Source organism: Saimiri boliviensis, chromosome 1, assembly GCF_048565385.1.
Source record: "Saimiri boliviensis isolate mSaiBol1 chromosome 1, mSaiBol1.pri, whole genome shotgun sequence".
Taxonomy (NCBI): Eukaryota; Metazoa; Chordata; class Mammalia; order Primates; family Cebidae; genus Saimiri; species Saimiri boliviensis.
In genome coordinates this window covers 256,561,012-256,583,950 of record NC_133449.1, presented here as the reverse complement: position 1 = coordinate 256,583,950, position 22,939 = coordinate 256,561,012, and the positions used below count along the sequence as shown (strand labels likewise).

Genomic DNA, 22,939 nt, shown 5'->3' with positions numbered 1-22,939 from the left:
CAAAAAAAAAAAAAAAAAAAAAAAAAAAAAGTTCCTCATTGACTTATCTGGAGCTAGGGGTATGTTTATTTTTAAAGATAGAGAAGTGAATTTTCATGAGTATTGGAGTTTTCTCATTTTCTTCAGTGAATTCATAGTGCCAGAATCAAGGATGCCAAGACATGGATTTACTTTTTAACCTGCATTGCCTAGAAAGGAAAGCTGAGACAGTGGGATTTACGCCCTTCCTAAAATTCAAACCATAACAATTAATATTAAAATATGCAGAATAATATATAGTTATAATATCCAGTAATAACATTAATATAATAGAAATTCATCATGGACAATGTGAATTTCTGTTTTAGTGACTGGAAGAACATTTTATAAAATAGATTGATGCTTGCTTCTCCTGTGTGATAGTACTGTAGTATCACAGGATTCTGATGTACTTTTGTTTGGCTTCTGGGTAGCTCCCCAAACAGAATATATGCTGTAATTTACTTTAAACATATGTACATGGCCTACAAATGTTGACATTTCAAGACTTTGAAGTACCCTTTGGTGCTTGTTCAGATTTTATAATCAATGTTGCAAATATCAAGTGTAATATTTTCATGATTTTGGGCTTATTGAATTATAGGTGAATGCACTTGAATGCTCTGCACATAATGTGTATTCGGACAGTGTGACTCCTTTGTTCTAATCTTATACGGTACAATCAAATTCTATTACAATGATTTAATTTCATGCCGACACATCATAAGGCAAATTATATCCTTTAAAATATGGTATATGCTAAAAATCTGATTCTGTGAGTGAAAGACAAGTATTATCCATCTCTCCTAAAATCAGACTTATAAACTGACAAGTTAATTGTATTCAGGTTGTTTATTTTTGATAAGACATGAAATACTTTTTATTCTGCCATTTTTAAGAGTCATTCAATGTTCCTGGCAGGAAAGCTATACATATATTTTGAGTATCTCTTAGGATGCAACCTGCATATATATTGAGCATCTGGGACACAACAGTGAATAAGATACATAGATAAATTAGATCTAGTGGGAGGAAGAAGCATTAATCTGATATTCACCCAAATTACAACTATGAAAAGTTTTAGGTGGTTGGTATAGGGCCCTATGAAAGGGACTTAACCTTGTCTAGGTCAGGTAGGGCAGTAGGGGTGGAAGCTGAGGGAGGGCTTAAGAAAGTAAATATGTAAATTAATACCTGAAGGATGAGTAGGATCAAGCCAGGAGATCTAGGGGAATTTTCCCCCATTTTATTAGTGAATCTGTTCTCATTTGAAAGATGGAATTTATGTTTTGAATTAAATCTAGTCGTTTCTTCTGCAAATGTTTGATTACTATTAATAAAATTGCTTCCCAAAAAATTAGAAAGAAAAGGAAGGCAAACACCGTCAGCAGTAACAACAATCAATGAACTAAGAAACTTTCCCCCACCCACGGGCGCATACGCTGCAAATAAAAGTTAAAATTATAAATCCTTACAGAGAGTAATTTGTGACATATTGATTTATGTCCTTAGAGACACTTTTCTGTGCATCTGTATGCATTTTAGTATGCAGAGATGGGGTTATAGCCTCATTAGGCTCGTTTTATATCTCTTTTAATGGCTGCAGCATCTTTGTAATGGTGCAGCGTCTTTGTAATGGATATGCTGTTACTTAACCAACCCCTAATTGTGAACATTTTAGTTACCTCTAACTTTTCATAACCCAGAATTATTTTAAGCAATGTCTACTCTGTTTACAAAGTTTACTTAATCAGTTCAGCACCTAAATTAATCTGGAATAAGGAGACATTTATGGATTCTAAAGATTCTTTGTTTATGTTTGCATACTAAATAAAGGCGGTTCAAATGAGAATTGGAGGTACAGGCATTTAACTTACTGAGGTATATATTCTTTAGCAGACAAAATTTTTTGTAATGCCATGAACAAGAATCATCTGCATTATTATCGGTTTTCTGTAACTAATACACATCATTCCAATGGGCAAACACCCAAGATCTTTTTTGCCCATTTTCAAGGATTTTACAGTTTTTCCTTTAGAGTTTCCTTCCTGTAATCATAAATAATTTTCAAAGGTAATTCTTCATCCAAAAGCCAACAAAAAACCTTCAGTGAGAGTGTTCATTAACCATATAGGCTTCCTGGAGTTTGCAGATCTAGAACCATGATCTGTTGAGCAACTACTGATCAAGGTGATAAAATTAACTTTTCTTCTGAAATTTTCATAAAAAAGATGGAATTTGACTTTAAAAAGTGCTTTATTGAGGCTAGAAAAACAAAATGAAGAAACTCTCTCCACCTGATTTGTATCTTTAGTACCTATGTATATAGTTGGGTGAATTTCTGTCTGGTTGAGGCTCCCAAAATTTACTAAGATTCCTATCTTGCCAGAAAGTGACCTTCCTCATCATCTGTACACCTGGGACCCTATCAGCTAGGTCTTAGGCTGGTTTTCTTGCGAGGAGTGTGTAGGCATTTATTCCACATGCAGAGTCGCTCCTTATTCCTTAACAAAGGTTGCTTGTTATTCCTGATTAAATGAAAATTATTTTTAAATGTGATACTCCAGGGATAGCCTTGGTTACTAAATAGAGTTATTCAATGACATTCCGGTAATAAAAGAGGAGATATTCTTATTGAGCCTGTGAAAATAACTATATTTGCCATGAAAATAAGGACACTCATTAGGAGTTTCTGAATTCTGGAGTGATCAATGAGAATCATATGCTGTTTTAAAATGTTTTATTTTAGAAAAGCAGTGTCCACAAAACTGAGAATTAAATATGGCTTTAAAAGAATAATTTCTTTATATATGTGTTAGAAAATAGAATATTAAAGTAGCATCAACAGTATCTAAACAAATAGCCACAACTGAATGTCCCCCACCAGTTATTTTAGTCTTCTGTAGTTCCTGTTTCATTGAATCTTGGGTCAACAGTCTGCCCTCTGCTTCCAAATGAGAAACCTACATTTAGCGTTCAGTTTGGGCATATATTTGAAATTGGCATCGGAATCATAAGTGTCTTGTTAAACTGCCACCTTTCCTTTGGTTAGACACGGGTGTCTTAGGTTTTTGTAACCGAGACTTTTAGTTACATGTTCTTTGGCTTAAGAATGAGTTGCATTTGCTAACTAAATACTTACCAATCAAAACATGTTGCCAAAATATGTCAGATTTAAGCACAGTGCACTTATAATTCACATAATTATACTTTACACAATCTTGGGAGAACAAAACATTTTCTAAAAGCTTAATGAATAGTGAAAGGCTAACTGATTTTAATAACAACTTAGAAATACCATTCTGGAGTCTATGAAAGTATTATTATTGCCCTGTTTAGTTGCTGTTCTCCCAAAAGGCTGTATCCAAAAAGAAACAAACAAGAAAAACAGTGGCTAGGACTAGGACTTTCTAAATCCAGCTTTTACATACATAAAGTATTTAAACAAAGTCATGAATCAGTGCCTATGAAGGACTCAACTAACATGTAACCACTAGGACAAAAATGGTTAAATCATAAAGAAAATGAGTTTATCTTTCGTGGGCAGAAAAATATTAAAACCCATGCACTTGCAGTTTTTCCTGGGTAATCTATAAATGTCTAATTTATTACAATTGTTTTTAGGTCATGACCTAAAATTTATTGGATAAAATTTATGAATATTACTTCAAACTCTAAACAAATCGCTAGTGTGTATTCACTACATTAAAATAATCACATAAAAATCATAAAATTAACTAAAGGGCTCTATGTTTACATTCAGTTTTTAATGCAAATAGCTTATAGATGCTTACATTGAAGTATCTCAAGCACTTTAATAGGTCTGCCTAAAATTAGGATGATTTTAGTTGTAAGAAACAAAAATACTTTGTTTTGGCTTAAGCCAACGAAGTCCAACATTTTGGCTTCCCTGGGCCACAGTGGAGGAAGATTTATCTTGTGCCGCACATAGAATACACTCATGCTAAAGATAGCTGATAAACTTAAAAAAAAAATTGCAAAAAAATTCATAATGTTTTAAGAAAGTTTACAAATTTGTGTTGGGTTGAATTCAAAGCCATCCTGGGCTGCATGTGAGCCACGGCTTGGACAAGCTTGGCTTAAGCAGTAAAAGGATAGTTATTCGTTCTTGTAATAAAAAATATATTATTGATAATGAGTTTTAGGTTTAGTTTAATCAGGGCTCTGCCTCCGTCTCTGACATTGTCTAAGCGCCACCTTTTTCTGTATCAAGCACATTCCTAGGCTTGTGGGTGTGAGAAGGCTAACCAGCAGAGACCAGAGCTCTCTGCTTCCTCATTCACACCCACAAGGAGGGAGAGACTTTCCACAGGTATTGAATTAAAGTCCCAAGCTTTACTCTGAGTGGACCACCCTGAACCCACAACCATTAAGGCCAAAGTGCAGGACACCAGCTAGGTAATCCCTCTTTCCTCCCATTGGAGGGGAATCTCTTGTCCTGATGGCTTATCCAGTCACTCAGCCTTCCTCTCCACCTGTAAAATAATTCTCCTCTTGCAAAGCTTAGGGATTCCATATGAAGAGGGAGAGGAAGGAGTGGAATGGATATTGAGGAGGCCTTTGGATATCCATTACAGGTTTATTCTGCTTTTACACATTCCTTAATTTTTTTTCGGTGGGTTGGGGAGGGAGTTGAGAAATCATGTTTATGGATCATCTGCTTTCGCTACATAAGCTGCTTTCGTCATAGATAATCTTCCCTGTAATCCTCTTCACAACACTAGGGGAGTAGATATTATCTCTCCAAATAAGCAGAAAGGGGTTAGCCAATTCAATTTTCTCAGGTTTCCATTGGTAGTAAAGGCAAAATTTACTTCAAGCCTATCATATACTAAAGTGTGTGCTCTTTCTCCTGGTGGTAAAATAATTCTTATTTACACAGTAATTTTGTGAGAAAGGTTATTCAGACTTGGAAGATCAATGGGTTTATACATTTTTAACAAGCATTCATTCTACATATATTTATAGTGTTCCCACTATGTGCTAGGTAGATGGTAGGTACTGGAAACGGGAAGAAAACAAGTTTATTCTACTCTACGGATTTAGCAGGGGAAGCAAATATTACTAAGCCATACAATCAGGTATATTTACATACTGTATAACTGCTCTGTAGTAAGAGCTGATCAAATCTGGGAAAGGTCATCAGAAAGTTTTTTTCTAGGAGGTGGCATCTGAATGGAGATCTGAAGGTTGAGACTGAGTTAACCAGTCAAAAGGAGTAGGAGGAAGGGAGAGAGAGAATTCCAGGCAGAGGGAGTACAACGTGCTCAGGAACTGAAAGGAGCCTTTTTGTTGGAGAATAGAGAACATAGAACAGTGAGGCCAGACAAAGATGAGATGCGTAGATAGGCAAGTTCTTGCAGGGGCTTCAGGTGCTGTTGAAATTGTGTCTGAGTGTGGCGTGGCGGCTCATGCCTGTAATCCCAGGGGCTTCAGGTGCTGTTGAAATTGTGTCTGAGTGTGGCGTGGCGGCTCATGCCTGTAATCCCAGGGGCTTCAGGTGCTGTTGAAATTGTGTCTGAGTGTGGCGTGGCGGCTCATGCCTGTAATCCCAGGGGCTTCAGGTGCTGTTGAAATTGTGTCTGAGTGTGGCGTGGCGGCTCATGCCTGTAATCCCAGGGGCTTCAGGTGCTGTTGAAATTGTGTCTGAGTGTGGCGTGGCGGCTCATGCCTGTAATCCCAGGGGCTTCAGGTGCTGTTGAAACTGTGTCTGAGTGCAGCGTGGCGGCTCATGTCTGTAATCCCAGCACATTAGGAGGGGCTTGAGGCCAAGGGTTTGAGACCAGCTTGGGCAACATCTTGAGGTCTCATGTCTACACTAATTTTTTAAAAAAATTAGGCGTGGTGACTTGAGTCTGTAGTCTTTGCCACTCAGGAGGCTGAGGTGGGAGGATTGCTTGTTCTCAGGAAGTCGAGGCTGCAGTGAGCCGTGATTGAACCACTTCTCTTCAGCCTGGGCAACAGAGTCAGAACCTTGTCTCAAAAAAAAAAAAAAGAAGAAGAAGATTATATTTGATATTCCACAAGAAGTTAACTTGGAAAGAACTTAATTTTATTTGCCTTAAATATTTGAGAAAGATGCTGAGGGTTATATCGTACTATCGAAGTTCGTTCTAAATATTTATGGTGTTCGTTCCCTTGCCTTGACAAAGCCTTAATTCAGCTATAGAGTTATTCAGTCATATTCAGTCTTGGTATGCTGTACAAATCTTTTATAGCAGTTTTACACTTTTTATGACCACACAACTCGAACTTAGATATACAACAGTGAAGGTAAAGGCATCTAAGTGTTAGTGAATATTTATCAAATGTGTTCAGAGAAGAAAAGTTCAGATATTAAACTTTTGGGATGAAACATGTAAATAATATTTATATAAGGCCGGGCGCGGTGGCTCAAGCCTGTAATCTCAGCACTTTGGGAGGCCGAGGCGGGTGGATCACGAGGTCGAGAGATCGAGACCATCCTGGTCAACATGGTGAAACCCCGTCTCTACTAAAAATACAAAAAATTAGCTGGGCATGGTGGCACGTGCCTGTAATCCCAGCTACGCAGGAGGCTGAGGCAGGAGAATTACCTGAACCCAGGAGGCGGAGGTTGCAGTGAGCCGAGATCGCGCCATTGCACCCCAGCCTGGGTAACAAGAGCGAAACTCCGTCTCAAAAAAAAAAAAAAATTTATATAATTAATTTAATGGAGGTGTCGGAAATACACTGTTGGCATGGAACTAAGGTAGTGTAAAAAACCCTTTTTCTCACTTGCTTTTAAAAATATCATTAATAAAGCATGTATCAATGGTACTAATCAGTGTGACTTAGTCCTCTCAAGTTCCTCCCTGTTGAGGAAGTAGCTTATTTAGAAGTCCAGACATTTAACCTATCATGTAATATTTAAGCAGAGAAGTTGCTGACTTGGCCACTTGTCTAAAACACAAACAAACAAAAAACATTAGTTTCGATCCTGTTACTTCACTTGCTGAAAGTATAAGTTAAAAAATTATCAAAAGGCAGGGTGAGGTGGCTCAAACTTGTAATCCCAGCCCTTTGAGAGGCTGAGGCAGGCGGATCACCTGAGGTCAGGAGTTTAAGATCAGCCTGGCCAACATGGTGAAACCCCATCTCTACTAAAAGTACAAAACTCAGCCAGGTGTGGTGGTACACGCCTGTAATCCCAGCTACTCAGGAGGCTGAGGCAGGAGAATTGCTTGAACCCAGGAGACGTAGGTTGCAATGAGTTGAGACTGAGCCACTGCACTCCAGCCTGGGCAACAGAGTGAGACTCTGTCTCAAAAAAAAAAAAAAAAAAAAAAAAAAAAAAAAAAAAATCAAAATAACTTTTGAAAATAGGAAAATATATTATTGAGAAACTAACATAATGTTTGTTGGGCAAGAGTCTTCATCCTTTTACCTTTGTAAAGGGTGATATGTCATTTATTACGTAGATGAGAAAGATGCGTATTTTAGAATGAGAACTTAAGTATTTTTGTCTTCATGTTGAGTGGTTCTGAAGAAGGGTGGGGGCAGATATTGTGTGCAATAGTTCTTGTAATGCTATTCTTGGCAGTTGGGCTTAAAAACAAACATATTTTGAAATTTTAAATAGTGCTACCATTAATATTTTTGTAGCTAGTTTTTATTTTCCCACTCACATAATTACCTGTGTTTGATAGATTTCAGATTGTGAAATTGTTAGATTAAATTAATAGAACAAAGTCCTAAATGGAGTGTGGATCTAGGAGTTCGGTGCAGCAAGTAGATGGATTAAATCTACTGTCCTTAGATACAAGGACAGATGTTTCCTTCTTCCTGGGTACAAGGAGAGGAGTATGAGCTTGTAGGTGGTTAGTGGGAGACAGAATAGAGGGAATACCTTGATAACCATATGATAATCTCTCTTAATGTGGAAAGAAAGCATTCTGATGACAGTGAATGGGTAGGTTGTTGCAGGGTGTTGGAAAGCTGCGAAAATTTGAAAAAGCTAAGAAGAAAAAGGAGATCTGTGAAGAACAGGTTTCTGGGATTACTGAGCAAAATTGTTAGTAGATGATACTGAGAACCACAGGTCTGCAGGGCACCAGGCCCCTTAGTTTCATTGTATTTTTCAGCAGCATTCAGAGCCCAGGTCCAGGAGTTGAGCATGCCAGATATGATTTAATCTGCAGTTTGGAGCAGGTAGGATCAGGTAGTCTGCAGCGGCAAGGTAGGGGCTGCACAGTGGACTTGAAGATGCTGTGGAGAGAGCAATTAGGTATCTACAGTCATGGGAAGGCGACAGTGAAGCCCAGAAGGACTGGTAAAGACAGAAAGAGTGAATGCTTTGTTTGAGGATGTTAGAAATAGGAGGAAAGGAGTAAGAGCTGGAAAATTATAAAATTGTGATTAGAAAATGGGACATGGGGATTTGAGATTTTAGAATGGGAGCCATTCACTTCAAATCAAGCTTGAAGGTAATAGCCATTTGGAGATTTGGTGAGCTAGAGGTAAGGGAAATGAGGCCATGGAACTATGTGCAGCTTAACGTTGTCCAAATGGATGTGGGTGATGTCTAGATTTTTGGTAAAGAGGAAAAGAAGGTCCTGAAACTCCCTAATCCTGGATAAATGACAAAAATATTGTAGTTCATAGTGATGAAGAATGAGGATGCTGTAGCTGATTGACCTGCAAAATTTGAAAATATTTTTGGAAGGCGAAATGATGATGAACATCAAAGTGCATGTTTTGGGGACCGAATGGCATGAAAGTAGCAAAGGTGAGCTTCTAGCATGGCCCAAATCACCTTCTAGCTTGAGATACTAGAGTTGGGTCTGGAGGTGGGTAGTGGGACGGTATCTCTTTACTCTGCAATATTTGAAGAGTAAGGAAGACAGAATTAAAAGTGCTGCTGTGAATTTTCTTTTAGTAACCTGCAGTGTTTCTGGGGGTGAGATGTGGTCTCAGGTTTCAGCTGCTGACTTGCAAGTAAACAAAGACTGAGACCTAACCAGCCAGGGTGACTCACATCTGTACTCCCAGAGCTTTGGGAGGCTGAGGCCATTGCATTCCAGCCTAGGTGACAAAGTGAATGTTTGTCTCTAAACAAATAAATAAATAAAAGTAAAAATTAATTAATTAATTAAATAAAATTGAGGTTGGTACTCATAAGCATCTTAGCTAGGGTAGAGGATTGTTTGTCATGTGTAATTTTTTTGTTTCTGCCTTTTGCTTTTTCTTATTTAAATTCTAAAAGTATGATCTAACTGGGAGGGATAAGAGATCTGAGGGTGTAGTTATTGGAGAAATTGTTTTAATTAGCAGGTAAGTAAAAAGGTAATGTGCAATAAAATACTGGTTTTTACTTGTTCTGCCGAAAACTCTGGGTGTTGAAAAATCATCAACTGGGGATCCAGGAGGTTTACGTTACAGATGGCAATTATGGGCCTGCTTGTAAAATACAGATGAATTGGTACATCAGAAAAAGGCTTTTAAATCTAAAGTTCTTTCATCTTCAAGATTAAGTTCCAATCTTTCTTACATAAAAACTACCATCTTCCACTACTTTTGAAAGACTTTTCTTAGATCCATGAACTTGGGACTTCGGACCAATGTCATTGCAGACATTTCAGAAGGAAAAGGATGGTAATGGAGTGATTGGGAAGGAAGGATACAAGAATGATCTTATGAAATGGTTTCAATTATAGGACTAAACAAATATATGAACAAAATACGGGATTAGGTAGATATGGAATGACTGAGGGCTGCTCTGGGAGCTCTTTTACGAGTTGTTGACTATTGAGAGATGTCTTTGGCTGGGCCAGATGCTTTCAGAGGAGGAAGAGGTGAAAGTAACTGTTTTGTTAGAAAATTATTGAGGTGTAATAAAATAATTTATAGATTCTGGTTTCAAAGTTGTGACTTTAAGGACCTTGCATCATGCTGTTCATGTAGTATATACCAAACATGTGTTTGACTGACGTGAGTTTCTCTGTCAGAGCACCTCTATGTAATTAATTGTAAGTTAGCTATCCCCAAATTCTGAAGGCTTTTTTTTTTCCCTAAATAGGAATTCAGAGCTTGCTCCAGAGATGTGAGGACAAAAGAGAAGTACGACTTTTAAAAGGAATTCAGAGCTTGCTCCAGATTTTGCTTTCTTCTCATGTACACCTTCTTTCACTTTCACTTCCGCTTCTTGACAATATTTTCTGCCTGCATATTGTATGGTATATATCACGTACAGCACATACTAACAGTACTCTGCAATCTACTTGAGCTTTGCTCTTTGCACTTTTTTTGGTACTACCCGTTAGAGCTTTGAGTTAATCATCCATGTCTGCTTGTACTAGATTGTTTCCCTTAGAACTCTGTAAGCCACAAAGTGAAACTGATGAGGATTTTACAGTCCTGGTGATTTTCCTTCTGGTATACTACCGAGAAGATGCTGTCGCACAAGGGGCTGATGAATCATTTTGTAGGATATCTGTTTTCTATTTTCTATTTGAAAAATTAGGTATGTTCCTCAACATGGGAATGTCTCCTAATATCATGAGGACAATACAACCATAAAATAAAATCATCAGTGTTGGTTTGGGTCTCTAATAAATGTAAGATATTGTATTTTTTAGCCACTTGAGCTCCCCAGAGAACATTTATTCATGTAAATTCACTTCTATAAATTTTAATTGCTTGTACTGGAAGCTGACTAAAATTACTCAGCACCTGCTGCTATGTGTCTGGCATTGTCCTGGGGTCCTTGCACCTGTTAAGCCATTAAATCATCACAGCAGGCTCTTAAGGTAGATATGGATTCTTCCATTTTACTAAATAGAGATTGAGCCTGTGAGTGTTTCACTAACTTTTCTTATGCCTCCCAGCTAGTTAAGCCTCAAAGCTGCATTGGACTCCTATTTGTCTATCTTCAACTACAACAAGCCATGTAGCTGGAGGTAGACAAAGGAATGAATTAGGCCTCATTTTGGATTCAGACAGTGATTTAGATGAAAAATGAAGCCAACTGCGGTTGGTTCCGATGGTAGGCTGTTGGGAATTAATTCAGCTTAGTACTGAGTATAATCTCTGGCATTGCCAGGCTTCTGTCACATAGTACTGCCAGATCAGAAAGGGTGCCTTGTTCATCAGTTTTATTTCTACATAGTACCATTCGACAGTATAAGGGAATGGATCATGGGAAAATAAGTTCATATGGGATCATGGTGTACATTTCCCCCAGCTTGTTTGGGGCACCATTGTCATGGATATTTTATCTTCTAATATTTGGCATGTGATTCAGGGCCATGATTTCCCAAGCTGGGCTCTTGGCTAGGGTCCAGCATCTGCCATTTGTCCCTGCGTTCTTATGCCCAATACATACCTCGTCACTGATAACTTGCTCATATTTTACTACTATGATAGCTTCTTAATCCAATCTTTCTTTTCTTCAGTCTATCCTAAATAATAGCTATCAGAGTACATTGTTCAAAATACTAATTCTGCCTGGAAATACTATTACACTTCATACTCTATGATTCCATTTGTGTATCATTCTTGAAATGATAAAATATTTAGAGCTAGGGAACTGGTTAGTGACTGTTGGGCTTAAGGATGCTTATGTGAAGGGAGATGGATATGTCTCTAAAAAGGATAGCACGAGGGAAATTTTTGTGTGATCAGATAGTTCTGTATTTTGTTTGCTATAATGAGTACATGATGAACTTGTGATAAAACAGCATAGAACTATACTCAAACTTTGCACTAATGTCAGCTTCCTGGATTTGATATTCTTCTGTGGGTACATAATATGTAAGCAATGGAGGAAACTGGGTAATGTATGTGAGACCTTTGTACAGTCTTTTCAACTTTATGTGAGCCTATATTATATAAAAAGCAAAAAGTAAAAAAAAAAAAAAAACTGCTATGCTTTAAAATGTTCGTGTTCCTTTGTCGTATTTGTTATGTTTCATATTCTCTGGTTCTCTTTGAATTATTCATCCAAAGGTGTTGCCTCTGATATTTTTGTTTTCTATTTAAATCTTACTTGGCATTAACACAATGTTTGGCTCATACTAGGTTACCAAAAAGTGCTCCTTGAATTAATACTGGGATTAATGGTTTTAATCCCAGTGCTTTGGAATGCTGAGGCAGGAGGATCGCTTGAGGCCAGATGTTTGAGACCAGCCTGGGCAATATAGCGAGACCCCTGTCTCTACCAAAAGTAAAATAAAGTAGCTGGATGTAGTGGTGCAAATCTGTAGTTCAAGCTACCCAGGAGGCTGAAGGGGGCAGTTGCTTGAGCCCAGGAGTTCGAGGTTACAATGAGGTATGATCATGCCATTGTACTCCAGCCTGGGCAACAGAGCAAGACCTCATCTCTAAAAAAAAATAAAATAAAAAAAAAAACAATCGAACAATTAAATATGCCTTATGAAAGAAAAATGTATCAAACTTCATCTCATTACTAATCTGACTTGACTGGTGGAGTTGGGAACTTAAGCTTGCCTGGAAGGGTTGCATTGCCTCCTGGCCAAAGCAGCAAAGCCTTAAGGGGACACACCAATTCTCAGGGGCAATGACTTTTCAAGGACTAAGGACTCAACCACCATAAGGGCAAGATGAGCCAGGGAACCCAGAGTATGAGCTGTGCTGACTCATGTTCACCCATTCATTAAAATTTATTGAGATTTGTCTTACAGCTCAGTGTATGGTCTATCTTGATACTCTGCAATTACAGTGTTCTATAAATCAGCTTCAAATATTCTGTGTCCTTAATTTTTTTAAATTAATTTGTTTGTTAATTACTCAAATTATGATTGCTGTGTTGTTCATTTTTCCTGTATTTCTGTCAGGTTTAGCTTCATATATTATGACGCTTTGTTAGTAGGTACATACACATTTATGATTGATACCCCTTCTTCCTGATGAATTGACCCTTTTATCATTATGAATGACCTCTTTATATCTTCATTCTCAGTCTTCCAACACTTATTGTTTCCATGGTGTATCTTTTCCATTCTTTACTTTAAATCTGTATGTGTCATATTTAATGTGGATCTCTTCAAGATAGCACAGATCTTGCTTTTTAAAATCCATTCTGGTAAGCTTTTTCTTTTATGCAGTGTGTCTTACTCCATTAACATTCAATGTAGTTACTGATATGATTAGACTCAGTCTCTATTTCCTTTTTGTTTTCTATTTGTTCCTTTTGCTTTTTATTCCTCTGTTCCTCCTTTTCTGCTTTCTTTTGAATGATATGATGCAAAATGATTTTTAGAATTGTGTAATTTATCTATTAGCTTTTAAAGCGGTTTGTGTGTGTGTGTGTATGTTTGTGTGTTTGTGTATACATGTGTTCTTGTTTTAGGGATACTTCCCTAATTTTTCGGATAGTTATTATTTAGGGTTAATGTATTATTTTACATAATATTAAGGATTTTGCAACTTCATTTTCCATAGTATGCAAGGACACCGCAACTGTTGAAGACCATTCTACCCCTCCTTGTTACAGTGTTGTGAGCATATGTATGTGAAGTGCTATAGTTTTACCTTTTAACAGTCAAATGTATTTTTAAAAGATTAAGAAAAATATGTTTTATATTTACCGTTTTCGGTGCTTTTCATTCCTTTAACTTTCTGTCTGGTATTTTTAATCCCGAAGAGCTTTGTTGAGAACTTCTTATACTGCAGGTCTGCTGGGGACGTATCTTCACAATTTTCTTTTATCTGATAGTTGTTTTGTTTTGCCTTCGTTTTTGGTGGATGTGTATGTGTAATTTATGGGCTGAATACAGAATTCTGGACTGACAGTTGTCTCTTCCCCTCCCCAAAAGTCAACATTGATTCTTATCACTGTTTTTTTTGTATGTAATATGTCATTTTATTTTTCTCTGACTTCTTTTAGAACGTTTCCTTATATTTGGTTTTCAGCAGTTTGACTGCATGTACCACGGTGTAATTTGCTTTGTGCTTTCCTGTTTCAGATTTTCTGAGCTTCTTTATTCGACACATCTTTGTCTTTCACTAAAATTGGGAAATTTCCAGCCCTTGATATATTCCGCATTATTCTTCTTTTCTTCAGCCTTCTAAAACTCTAATTATACAAATGTTGTCATTTTGCTAGTGCCCCAGAAGTCCCTGATAGTCTTTTTGTTTGTTTCTGTCTTCTTCAGATTGGATTTTCCTTTACATCCTTAAGTATACTTAAAATAACTGTTTTAACATTATAACGGGGTAATCTCAACACTTAAGTCTTTTCTCTTGAAAATAGGTTACATTTTCCTATTTGTACATGTATTAAGTGATTTTGGATTATATTGAATTCACCCTGTGAATGACACTTTGAGCAGATTCTGTCTTCTGTATGTTCTTTTAAAGAGAATGAGTTTTTTCGTTTTTTGTTTGTTTGTTTGTTTTGTTTTGTTTTTTCTTAACAGGCAGATAATTTGGCTGAACTCAAACTAAATTTTGACCTTTCTGTGGCAGGTGGCAGCTTTACTGATGCAGTCAGATTGCCAATGTTAAACATGTGCTGTGCGTCATGCACTAAAATAAATGATGACACTACAAATATAGATCTTAACTTCATGGGGCTTGCTATCTAGTTGACAGAGATGGAAAAATGAACAGATAAATATGTTCAATTTTCATATGTCTTGAGATAGGTACATAGAGGCAGTGGGATTACTGAGAAAGAAGTGCAATTGCTAAAATATAATTTAAAAATTATTTTGAAACAACTCAATCCTTATGAAAAGAGAAAGTTTATTTATATATGTGTGTGTTTGTGCACACATGATGAAAGATTTATATGCTTCCATTATATTTTGTTAATTCTTTTAGGAAAACAACCAATGTTATCAAAAGTACTTTATATTTTGGGGAAATAATATTAAAAAAATAAATTCTTGGGTGCTATACTAAATAAGAGAAATACTTTTTTGGTAAGAAAAGATGATTTGATGAAATCTGAGCAAAGAAAACAAATGATCATATATTAGAAAGTAATAGACCTGCTGAAATAAAAGACATATCTGTACTAAAAGAAATATCCCTGTTGGGAGAAAGACATTTCAAAGCTGTTAGACTAAGGCCCATTTAGGCTAATGGAAAGCGTATTTTAAAAAAAGTTTCTTGTGTCAGATATAAAAGTGGTTTTCTAATCTGTTTTGGAAGTTACCTGTTTGTACTCGTATCTGTGTAACTGAATGGGTAACATGGGGTCGGTTTGTCTTTTGTAAAAGCTTGCCTACCTTAGCAGTAACTTGAGCCTTCTTTTCTTGTTTTAACAGTGTGTCCTACTCAGTACATGTATCTGAAGATTACCCAGGTATGCTTTTCTCCTTTTATTACAAATATTCATATCACAGTTCCCTTGAATAGTTTTTTTCTTCTGGAGATGTAAAACGTATAAATATATCTAGGGGTGAAGCATTGGCAGAGGAAGTCTTAAAGGTACAGAATAATTCTGCTGACTGCCTGCAAAATACATGTCTTACTCTGAGACACAGTCCAGAATCAAAATAATTTCCCAATGAATAGTTCTTTAAAGAGCCTTATGGTAGTTTCAGCCTGTACATTTACATCATTACAATTAAAATAAAGATTCCCTCACCTGGTCTAACTGTTAGTTTTGAACGTCATTTGATCTTTCATAATGTAAAAATAATAGGTAACACTTATTTGGTTCAGTCATTTGTCTAAGTGTGTGTGTATCTATTTTTTCTTTTTAGTATTAAAAAATAGTAATTAGTTTGTAGTTTGGTATAGAGATAATGTGGAAATTGTTTAGCATTTAAGTATTTTCTGTGGCAGTTTGCATTAAGCATTTAATCATTTGATAAGATTCTTACATTTGAAAATAATTTCTTAAATCACAAACTTCCTTACAATTATTTTGCTATGCTCTCCATATGTTTTAAGCGTAGCGTTCTGTAAAACAATTGCACAGTTATACAATGAAGTTATTCATTAAGGCTATGCCTATTTTTAATGGTAACATAAAAAGTGGTGTAGAGAAATTTTACTGAAAGAACCAAGACAGGAAGTATTTATAAGAAAAGTACTTTTTGTAGATGGTTATGCAGTCAGCCCTGTCTTATGATACAGCATGTTTTTGATGCTATGTTTGCCAAGTATGTTAGGAAAATAAAACCCCCACCATTTATTGTAAATATTAAAATTATGTGCTTTTCATTTGAGGCAGATGATAGAGATGTCAGCCATGAGAGGTACAGGACTTTCAAGTCAAGGTGATAGAAATCATAGTACAAATTAAAGCGCAAGTTGAAGACAGTAAGTGGATTATTCTGTAGCACAGGATGTGTGGTAGAAGATGTCTTTAGTAAACCAAGTGGACCAAGTGTTTAGCGCCCTCTTGTGGCCAAGAGGTATTACTTGGGCTTTTTCTCACTTTACTGGAGCCCCACTTGGAAATGCCAATATACAAACATTGAAATTCTAAAATAAAGAATTGATTATCATTTGTGCTCTTTTTACCAATTCTTTAATTGGAGCAAGTTTGCAATGAATTTCCAGTACAACTTTATTTCCAAAAGGAAGGAGTGGAAATACATATATTTAATCTGTTTGATTAAAGTAGGTTGAGTTATGCTGCAATAAAATTCAATGACGCAGCAGGGAGAATAGTGCATTCTGGTTTAAATACTAGGGCAGAATTTTCAGTTGGTTGATATAACCAGTACATCCAAGTACAGTGCACAGCACACAGTATCCAAAGCGTTAGCACATACACAATTTCACTTGATTCTCAATGCTAGTCTGTATGAAAGGTGGAACAGGGTAATTTGTAATATAAATTTATACTTAGAGAAGCAGGCTGAGAGATGTTCAGTATTAAATAACATTTTCCTAAAACATGTAGTTTGGTAATAAAATCAAGTCTGTAATTCAGTTCTGATTCCTGTTGCCTCGGGGGGATTAGTGTTTGTATTTTTATGAAGTTTTCTTCGCAGTGAACATTAATATGATAATGTTTTCTGCATTATTAAATTTTAATCCACATTTATTTGTACTAAGAGTTGTTAGTTAATATGCTTGCTTTTTAGATAGACACACTGTTTTAGAAGGTATGTGTTTGCTCTTCCTTTCCAACATTTATACCTGTTCTAGCTGGCACTGGCATAATTTTTAATAATAGATATGAACCTTGGCAGCTTTGTTCCTTTTCTCAGCATTAGTGAGCATGCTTCCATTTGTTTTCGGAAAGGAAATGATTCTTTTTCTCATTTATCAAGCTTGATTTTTCTTTTAAAAATGAATATTTTTGTCAAACTATTGTTTGACATCTGTTGAGGTTTCATGTATACTTTTTCCTTTAGACAGTAAAGTGACAAGTTATATTAGCAAATACCTCAGTGTTCGTCTATGAGAATTATGTGTTTTGTCATATACTTTAGCATTAAAGACTAATAGAATTAAGTTGCTGAAGGAATAAAACAAGTGAGCATTTGCTAGGCCATGCAAACAAATCTGTCTGAGCTCAATATCTTTTAATGGATGGTTCTGGGGCAGTTGTCTTATTTTTCTGCCCTGATTATTATCTGTTCCATTTTCCTATTTCTTAGTCATTTAAAAATGTGTGTTCTTCTTGAAAGTTGCTAGGTCGGTGAAATGGCCAAATTTTTAGCAAAAGTATAGTATTTGGTCTGTAATTGTAAAAATCTTCCATGCCTCTGGTCATCTCTTCCAGCCCATTTTTATTGTTTATATTTGTTCTGTCCTTCCCCTTACTGGTTTGTCTTCCAAATAATTTGCCCATTTCAAAGATTCTTTCAAACAAATAGCTCTCTTTAATATCGTGTTCAATTTCTTAATGCAGTAATCTTGATATTACCTTTATTAATTCCTTCTAATAATATACCGTGGAATCCCCACCCTTACCGCCCCCCCCCTTTTCCTGGATTATTTGGATAGGTGATTAGCTAATTATCTAAGTTTGAATGTAGGTCATTTTCTTTGCTCTATGAAAATGTGTTAGTATTATTCTCCAAAGTCAAGATTACATCACCTTAGCTTATGTCCCTGGGAACAGATTTGTCTTTTTATAATTGTGATCTATTAATTAACTTGTGCCATCTATTGAAATTTATTTCATAGTTTGTTTTAGTGAAATGAAAATCTAAAGGGCCTTTATTGAGCCAACGTACATAATAGCATGTATATAAATGAAATACCAAATGATATGTTGACTGTTCACCATTAACTGAAGAAATAGAGCAGCCTTCTTATTTACTTGTACTTCTTTGTGGATTTTTACTGAAGACAGTTTTTTAAAAATGTAGGATGATCACACAGTAGTTGTGTATATTACAAGTCGCAGGTTGGCTCTGCTATAATGGCAGAGTTCTTTAATTTTCTCTTTCCACTTTTAATTAGAAAGGCTTACCTGCTGTTGGGAGTGGACTTTCTTATCCCTAGAATCTAGAGGAATGAAGGGGTACTTTCTGGAGCCTCTAGTACTTGTGAGTCCAAAGAGTCTTGACTTACACATGATATACTTGAGCATTATGTATAGCTTGTGAATAAACCTCCTAAGTGAGAATTAGAATCCTGTACAGTCTATATTAAATTATAGCCTCTAAAATATAATTGTTTTTATACCTAATAAGAATTTATGTTTTATAAGATACTGCAACTCTTTAGTGACAATATATTCCATATTTATAGAAGCACATGGTACAGTGACAAAGCATTGATTTTTGGATTCAGGCAGGTTCTAGCTTTACTGCCTACTAGTGTACAGTCAGTTAATTGATAAGTAGTTTGAACCAAGTTTTTAATTTCTCCGAGCCTTAGTTTCCTAATATTTAAAATAGGGATAGTAATTGACTGTGATTGGGGATGATATGAAATTATACAGAAAATTCAGCAAAAATATCCAGAATGTAATATAAAATCAATATAACTACTATTTAGAGTTATAATTATTATTTAAGTTACATAGCAGTGAGGAATGGAATGACTTGACTTAAATGATGCTGTATTTGAAGTAGAATAAAAGCAATGGTTTAATAAATACTTTTCCACAATTCTGTTCATCTCTTCCCAAGTCCCAGTTGTCCATGAAATTTCTGATAATGCTTACATAGTGTTAGAGAAATGAAGAGAAAATATCCATGCTGTTAGCAGCTTTAACAAAGATTTGTAGGTCCTCTAAAAAACATCCACATTGAAAAATCTAACTGTCCCACAGGTTTTCAGGGTGAAAAAATAATAATAAAGGCAGCTTAGAAGTTAAGATGGAGAATTCCAGTGAAAGAATTTGAGTTTAAAAACATTCTTATTCTGTCACTGACTCATTCTATTACTTAAGTACATTCTTTAACCCTTTTTACACTCCACTTTCTCCTCTAAACAAATATGTTATTTTTACAGATGTCAGAATAATTTGAGGAAGATTTAGAAGTAATTAAGTAACAACACAAAAAGGCAACAGAATGGATTCATACAGATGAGATGATCATCAGAGATCATGAGCAAACCTTTCATCGTTTTATAGCAAAGACTGTGGCTTAGGCTAACGGAGATCAACAGCTGGTTGGCGGTAGTGCTAGATTTTTTAAATCTTAAAATATTTACCTGTCAAATAAAGATTGAATATATTCAAGGTATACAACATGATGATGAGATACGTATATACATGTGTAGTGATCACCATGATTAAATTCATGTAACATATCCATCACCACCCATAGTACACATTAGGTCCTGGAACTCGTTGATTTTACAGCCTAAAGTTTGTACCCTTTAACCAACTTCTCCCTGTGTCCCCCAACCCCTGGCCACCATTGTTCTTATTCTCTGCTTGTACTAGTTCAACTTACTTAGATTCCATATGTAAGTGAAATCATGCCGTATTTATCTTTCTGTGTCTGGCTGATTTCACTTGGCATAACGTCCTCCACATTCATCCATGTTGCTGCAGATGGCAGGGTTTCCTTCCTTTTTAATTACTGAATGGGTAAAATAAAAGAAATAGATAAATTCTTAGAGACATACAGCCTGTCAAGATGAATCATAAAGAAATAACAGGCCAATAATCAATAAGGAGATCAAATCAGTAATCAAAAATCTTCCAAAGATGAAAAGCTCAGGACCACAACAGTGCTTTGAATTTAGAGTGAAGCGAATTATTTCAAAGAATTGAAGCAGCTTCTAGATTTGATGTGCTTTCTTTCCTGTCCTTCGTTTCTCACCGTAACTTGGGTCTATCTCTGTGATTGGATCTGGCTTATTATGTAATAATGGCAATTGAATAAATATTGTCATGAAACCTGAAAACAGTTTTATTTGGGATAAATTAAGCCAAAATAAGAAATTACATGTATTCTAATTCCTAAATACTAATCAAAATACAAACTTTACAAATAATCTCTTAGAAAACGATATGTTTGAAAGCATAATCCTGTCCAGCCTATGCAACATACACCAAATCATATTCTCTTGAATCAAATCTTACTGTCTTCCACTGTTGACACTTTTATGTAAGGCATTTTGATAGAAAATCCTTTCTATTTAGTTATTCACTATCCTGTTTTCTTAAACATTCTCTCTTAATTTACCTGACTCTTGGTGTTTTTGTAAAATCTCCGTCATTCCATGATTCTGTGGAATTGCGTGGAACTATCCACCTTATGGATTTTTCTGGATCTTCCCTTCTAATTGGTGGTCAGCTTTTGTTTCCATTGTTTTAAGGCTCCCTTCTAATACTCTTTTGCTTCTAAATGTTAGCTCCAGGGAATCCATTGTGCACAGGGAAAACAGATAATTAGGTTTATTAAGTAGCAGCTGACTTCAAATCAATGAGACTGAGTGAAGGCTTAAGACATAATAAAAAAATTGGCTCTAATAGGTGTTTTTGACACTTACTGAACGTATGAGGTTACTCTGACAGAAGAGACTCTAGTTAAAGTGATCAAAGTCTCAACTAATGAGATATAATTAAAATAAATTTATATTAAACCTGTTTCTTAATCTGTGGTCTCACTCGATAAACATGAAAACCTCACATCCTCCAGGAAAATGTTGGAAAGTTAAATAAAGCCAAATTTGTGATTGCACCAAACAAAATAATGAGGCAAACTTCTTTTGTCTCAAATCTAATTCATATCCACTCTGCTTAGCTCCCTGAATAACGATTAAAGCCTTAGATCTGTTGAGAATCTTTTACAGCTAACCTGTACATTCAGATAACTATCATTCACTCATTACTCAAGGTATAAGAATAGTACAGATGTTTCCTTGGAAATAATGACTTAGCCACGTATCAATTAAAAATCACGTTCTCACTGTGCTGACATAATATTATGAAAACTGGGCTCAAAAATATCTTTTAATGTGTATTCACTGCATCGTAAGAACACAGTTTTCCCTGGCAGAAATTGATCTATGCTTCTATTATTTGTGTGCGATATTTTGTACTATTTAGTAGGTCAGTGGTGGGTGCATTATACGGCCATTATTAATGAATTGATGAAGTGTGTGTTAAAAAGGTCTTCTGAGAGTTGGCCTGCAATCCTCAGTGAGCAAAGAAAATAAATACCTAGGGTTGTATTACCATTACTTGGAGAACTGTATTTGTCAGGGAAAGAGTACTAAACTCATAAAAACATTTTTTTTTTTTTTAAAGAGGAAACAATTAGTAAATAAGACTTTTTTTTTTTTTTTGAGACGGAGTTTCACTCTTGTTACCCAGGCTGGAGTGCAATGGCGCGATCTCCGCTCACCGCAACCTCCGCCTCCTGGGTTCAGGCAATTCTCCTGCCTCAGCCTCCTGAGTAGCTGGGATTACAGGCAGGCACCACCATGCCCAGCTAATTTTTTGTATTTTTAGTAGAGACGGGGTTTCACCATGTTGACCAGGATGGTCTCGATCTCTTGACCTCATGATCCACCCGCCTCAGCCTCCCAAAGTGCTGGGATTACAGGCTTGAGCCACCGTGCCCGGCCTGTAAATAAGAAATTTAAGGACTCTATGGGCTAATTTAGTGTTCTGTGCACTCAACTGGTATAATGCATGCAGCTAATTTATGGAAGAATGATAATTGTGAGATTTATATCAATTTAAAAATATGTATTAGAGCAATATAAAAGGTGTGAATTACAACCAAATCTTCAGCTCAAATTTTTGAATGATTTTATGATGAATTTTTTTTAGTTTTTATTTTTTACTTTAGTGATTGGGGTTTCACCATGTGGGCCAGCCTGGTCTCAAACTCCTGACCTCAAGTGACCTGCCTGTCTAGACCTCCCAAAGAGTTGGGACTGTGGGCATGAGCCGCTGCGTCTGGCCCACTAATGAATTTTTTTTTTAATTGCAGCAAGTGCTCGTCTTTGGTTTTCTCTCTCTACTCACTAACTGTGCTTCCTGTGGTAAACACTGATACTGGGAAGGACCGTGAGTTGAGGCACCCAGTTGCATCCAAATGATTCATTGCCATAAGGGATATTAAAGATGTACCTGGATAGTCTCTGTTCGAAATCCGTATTTCACCAGGAGATGCAAACATCTTTAAAGAGACTCTTTACAATTACTTCACACATAAATCTGCAATTGACTTTATCATGGTTTTTGAGTTTAATCGGAACAGTAGTGTGTGCTCTAGAGAGTTGGAACTAAAGTGATGTGCATATAAATTAGCTATTATTTTTATAAAGGATGTAGTTTTTAAACTTATGCTTTTAATGATTTTTTTTTTCTTTTTAAGATAATACCTATGTGTCAAGTTCGGAGAATGATGAAGATGTGCTAGTTACTACAGAGCCAATACCAGTAATCTTTCATAGAATAGCAACAGGTAATAGTAATACTATTTTTATTCTAGATTATTTTTTAAAATTGTATGTGGCCTTTTTGTTTATTTGTTTCATTTAGCCAGTGTAATGGATATTTATCTTCTGTATCTATAAATCCAGTCTC

General features: G+C 36.0%; 1 protein-coding gene across 2 annotated transcripts in view; it reads left to right on the top strand.

Annotated features, from left to right (window-relative positions):
* PARP8 (poly(ADP-ribose) polymerase family member 8) overlaps positions 1 to 22,939 on the top strand; it is a 182,479-nt gene that overhangs the window by 76,790 nt on the left and 82,750 nt on the right. For both annotated transcript variants that reach the window (XM_074386021.1, XM_039466976.2), the window contains exons 4-5: positions 15,291 to 15,328; positions 22,728 to 22,817. In XM_074386021.1, coding sequence (XP_074242122.1) covers positions 15,291 to 15,328; positions 22,728 to 22,817 — 128 coding nt within the window. The remainder of the gene's footprint in view (positions 1 to 15,290; positions 15,329 to 22,727; positions 22,818 to 22,939) is intronic.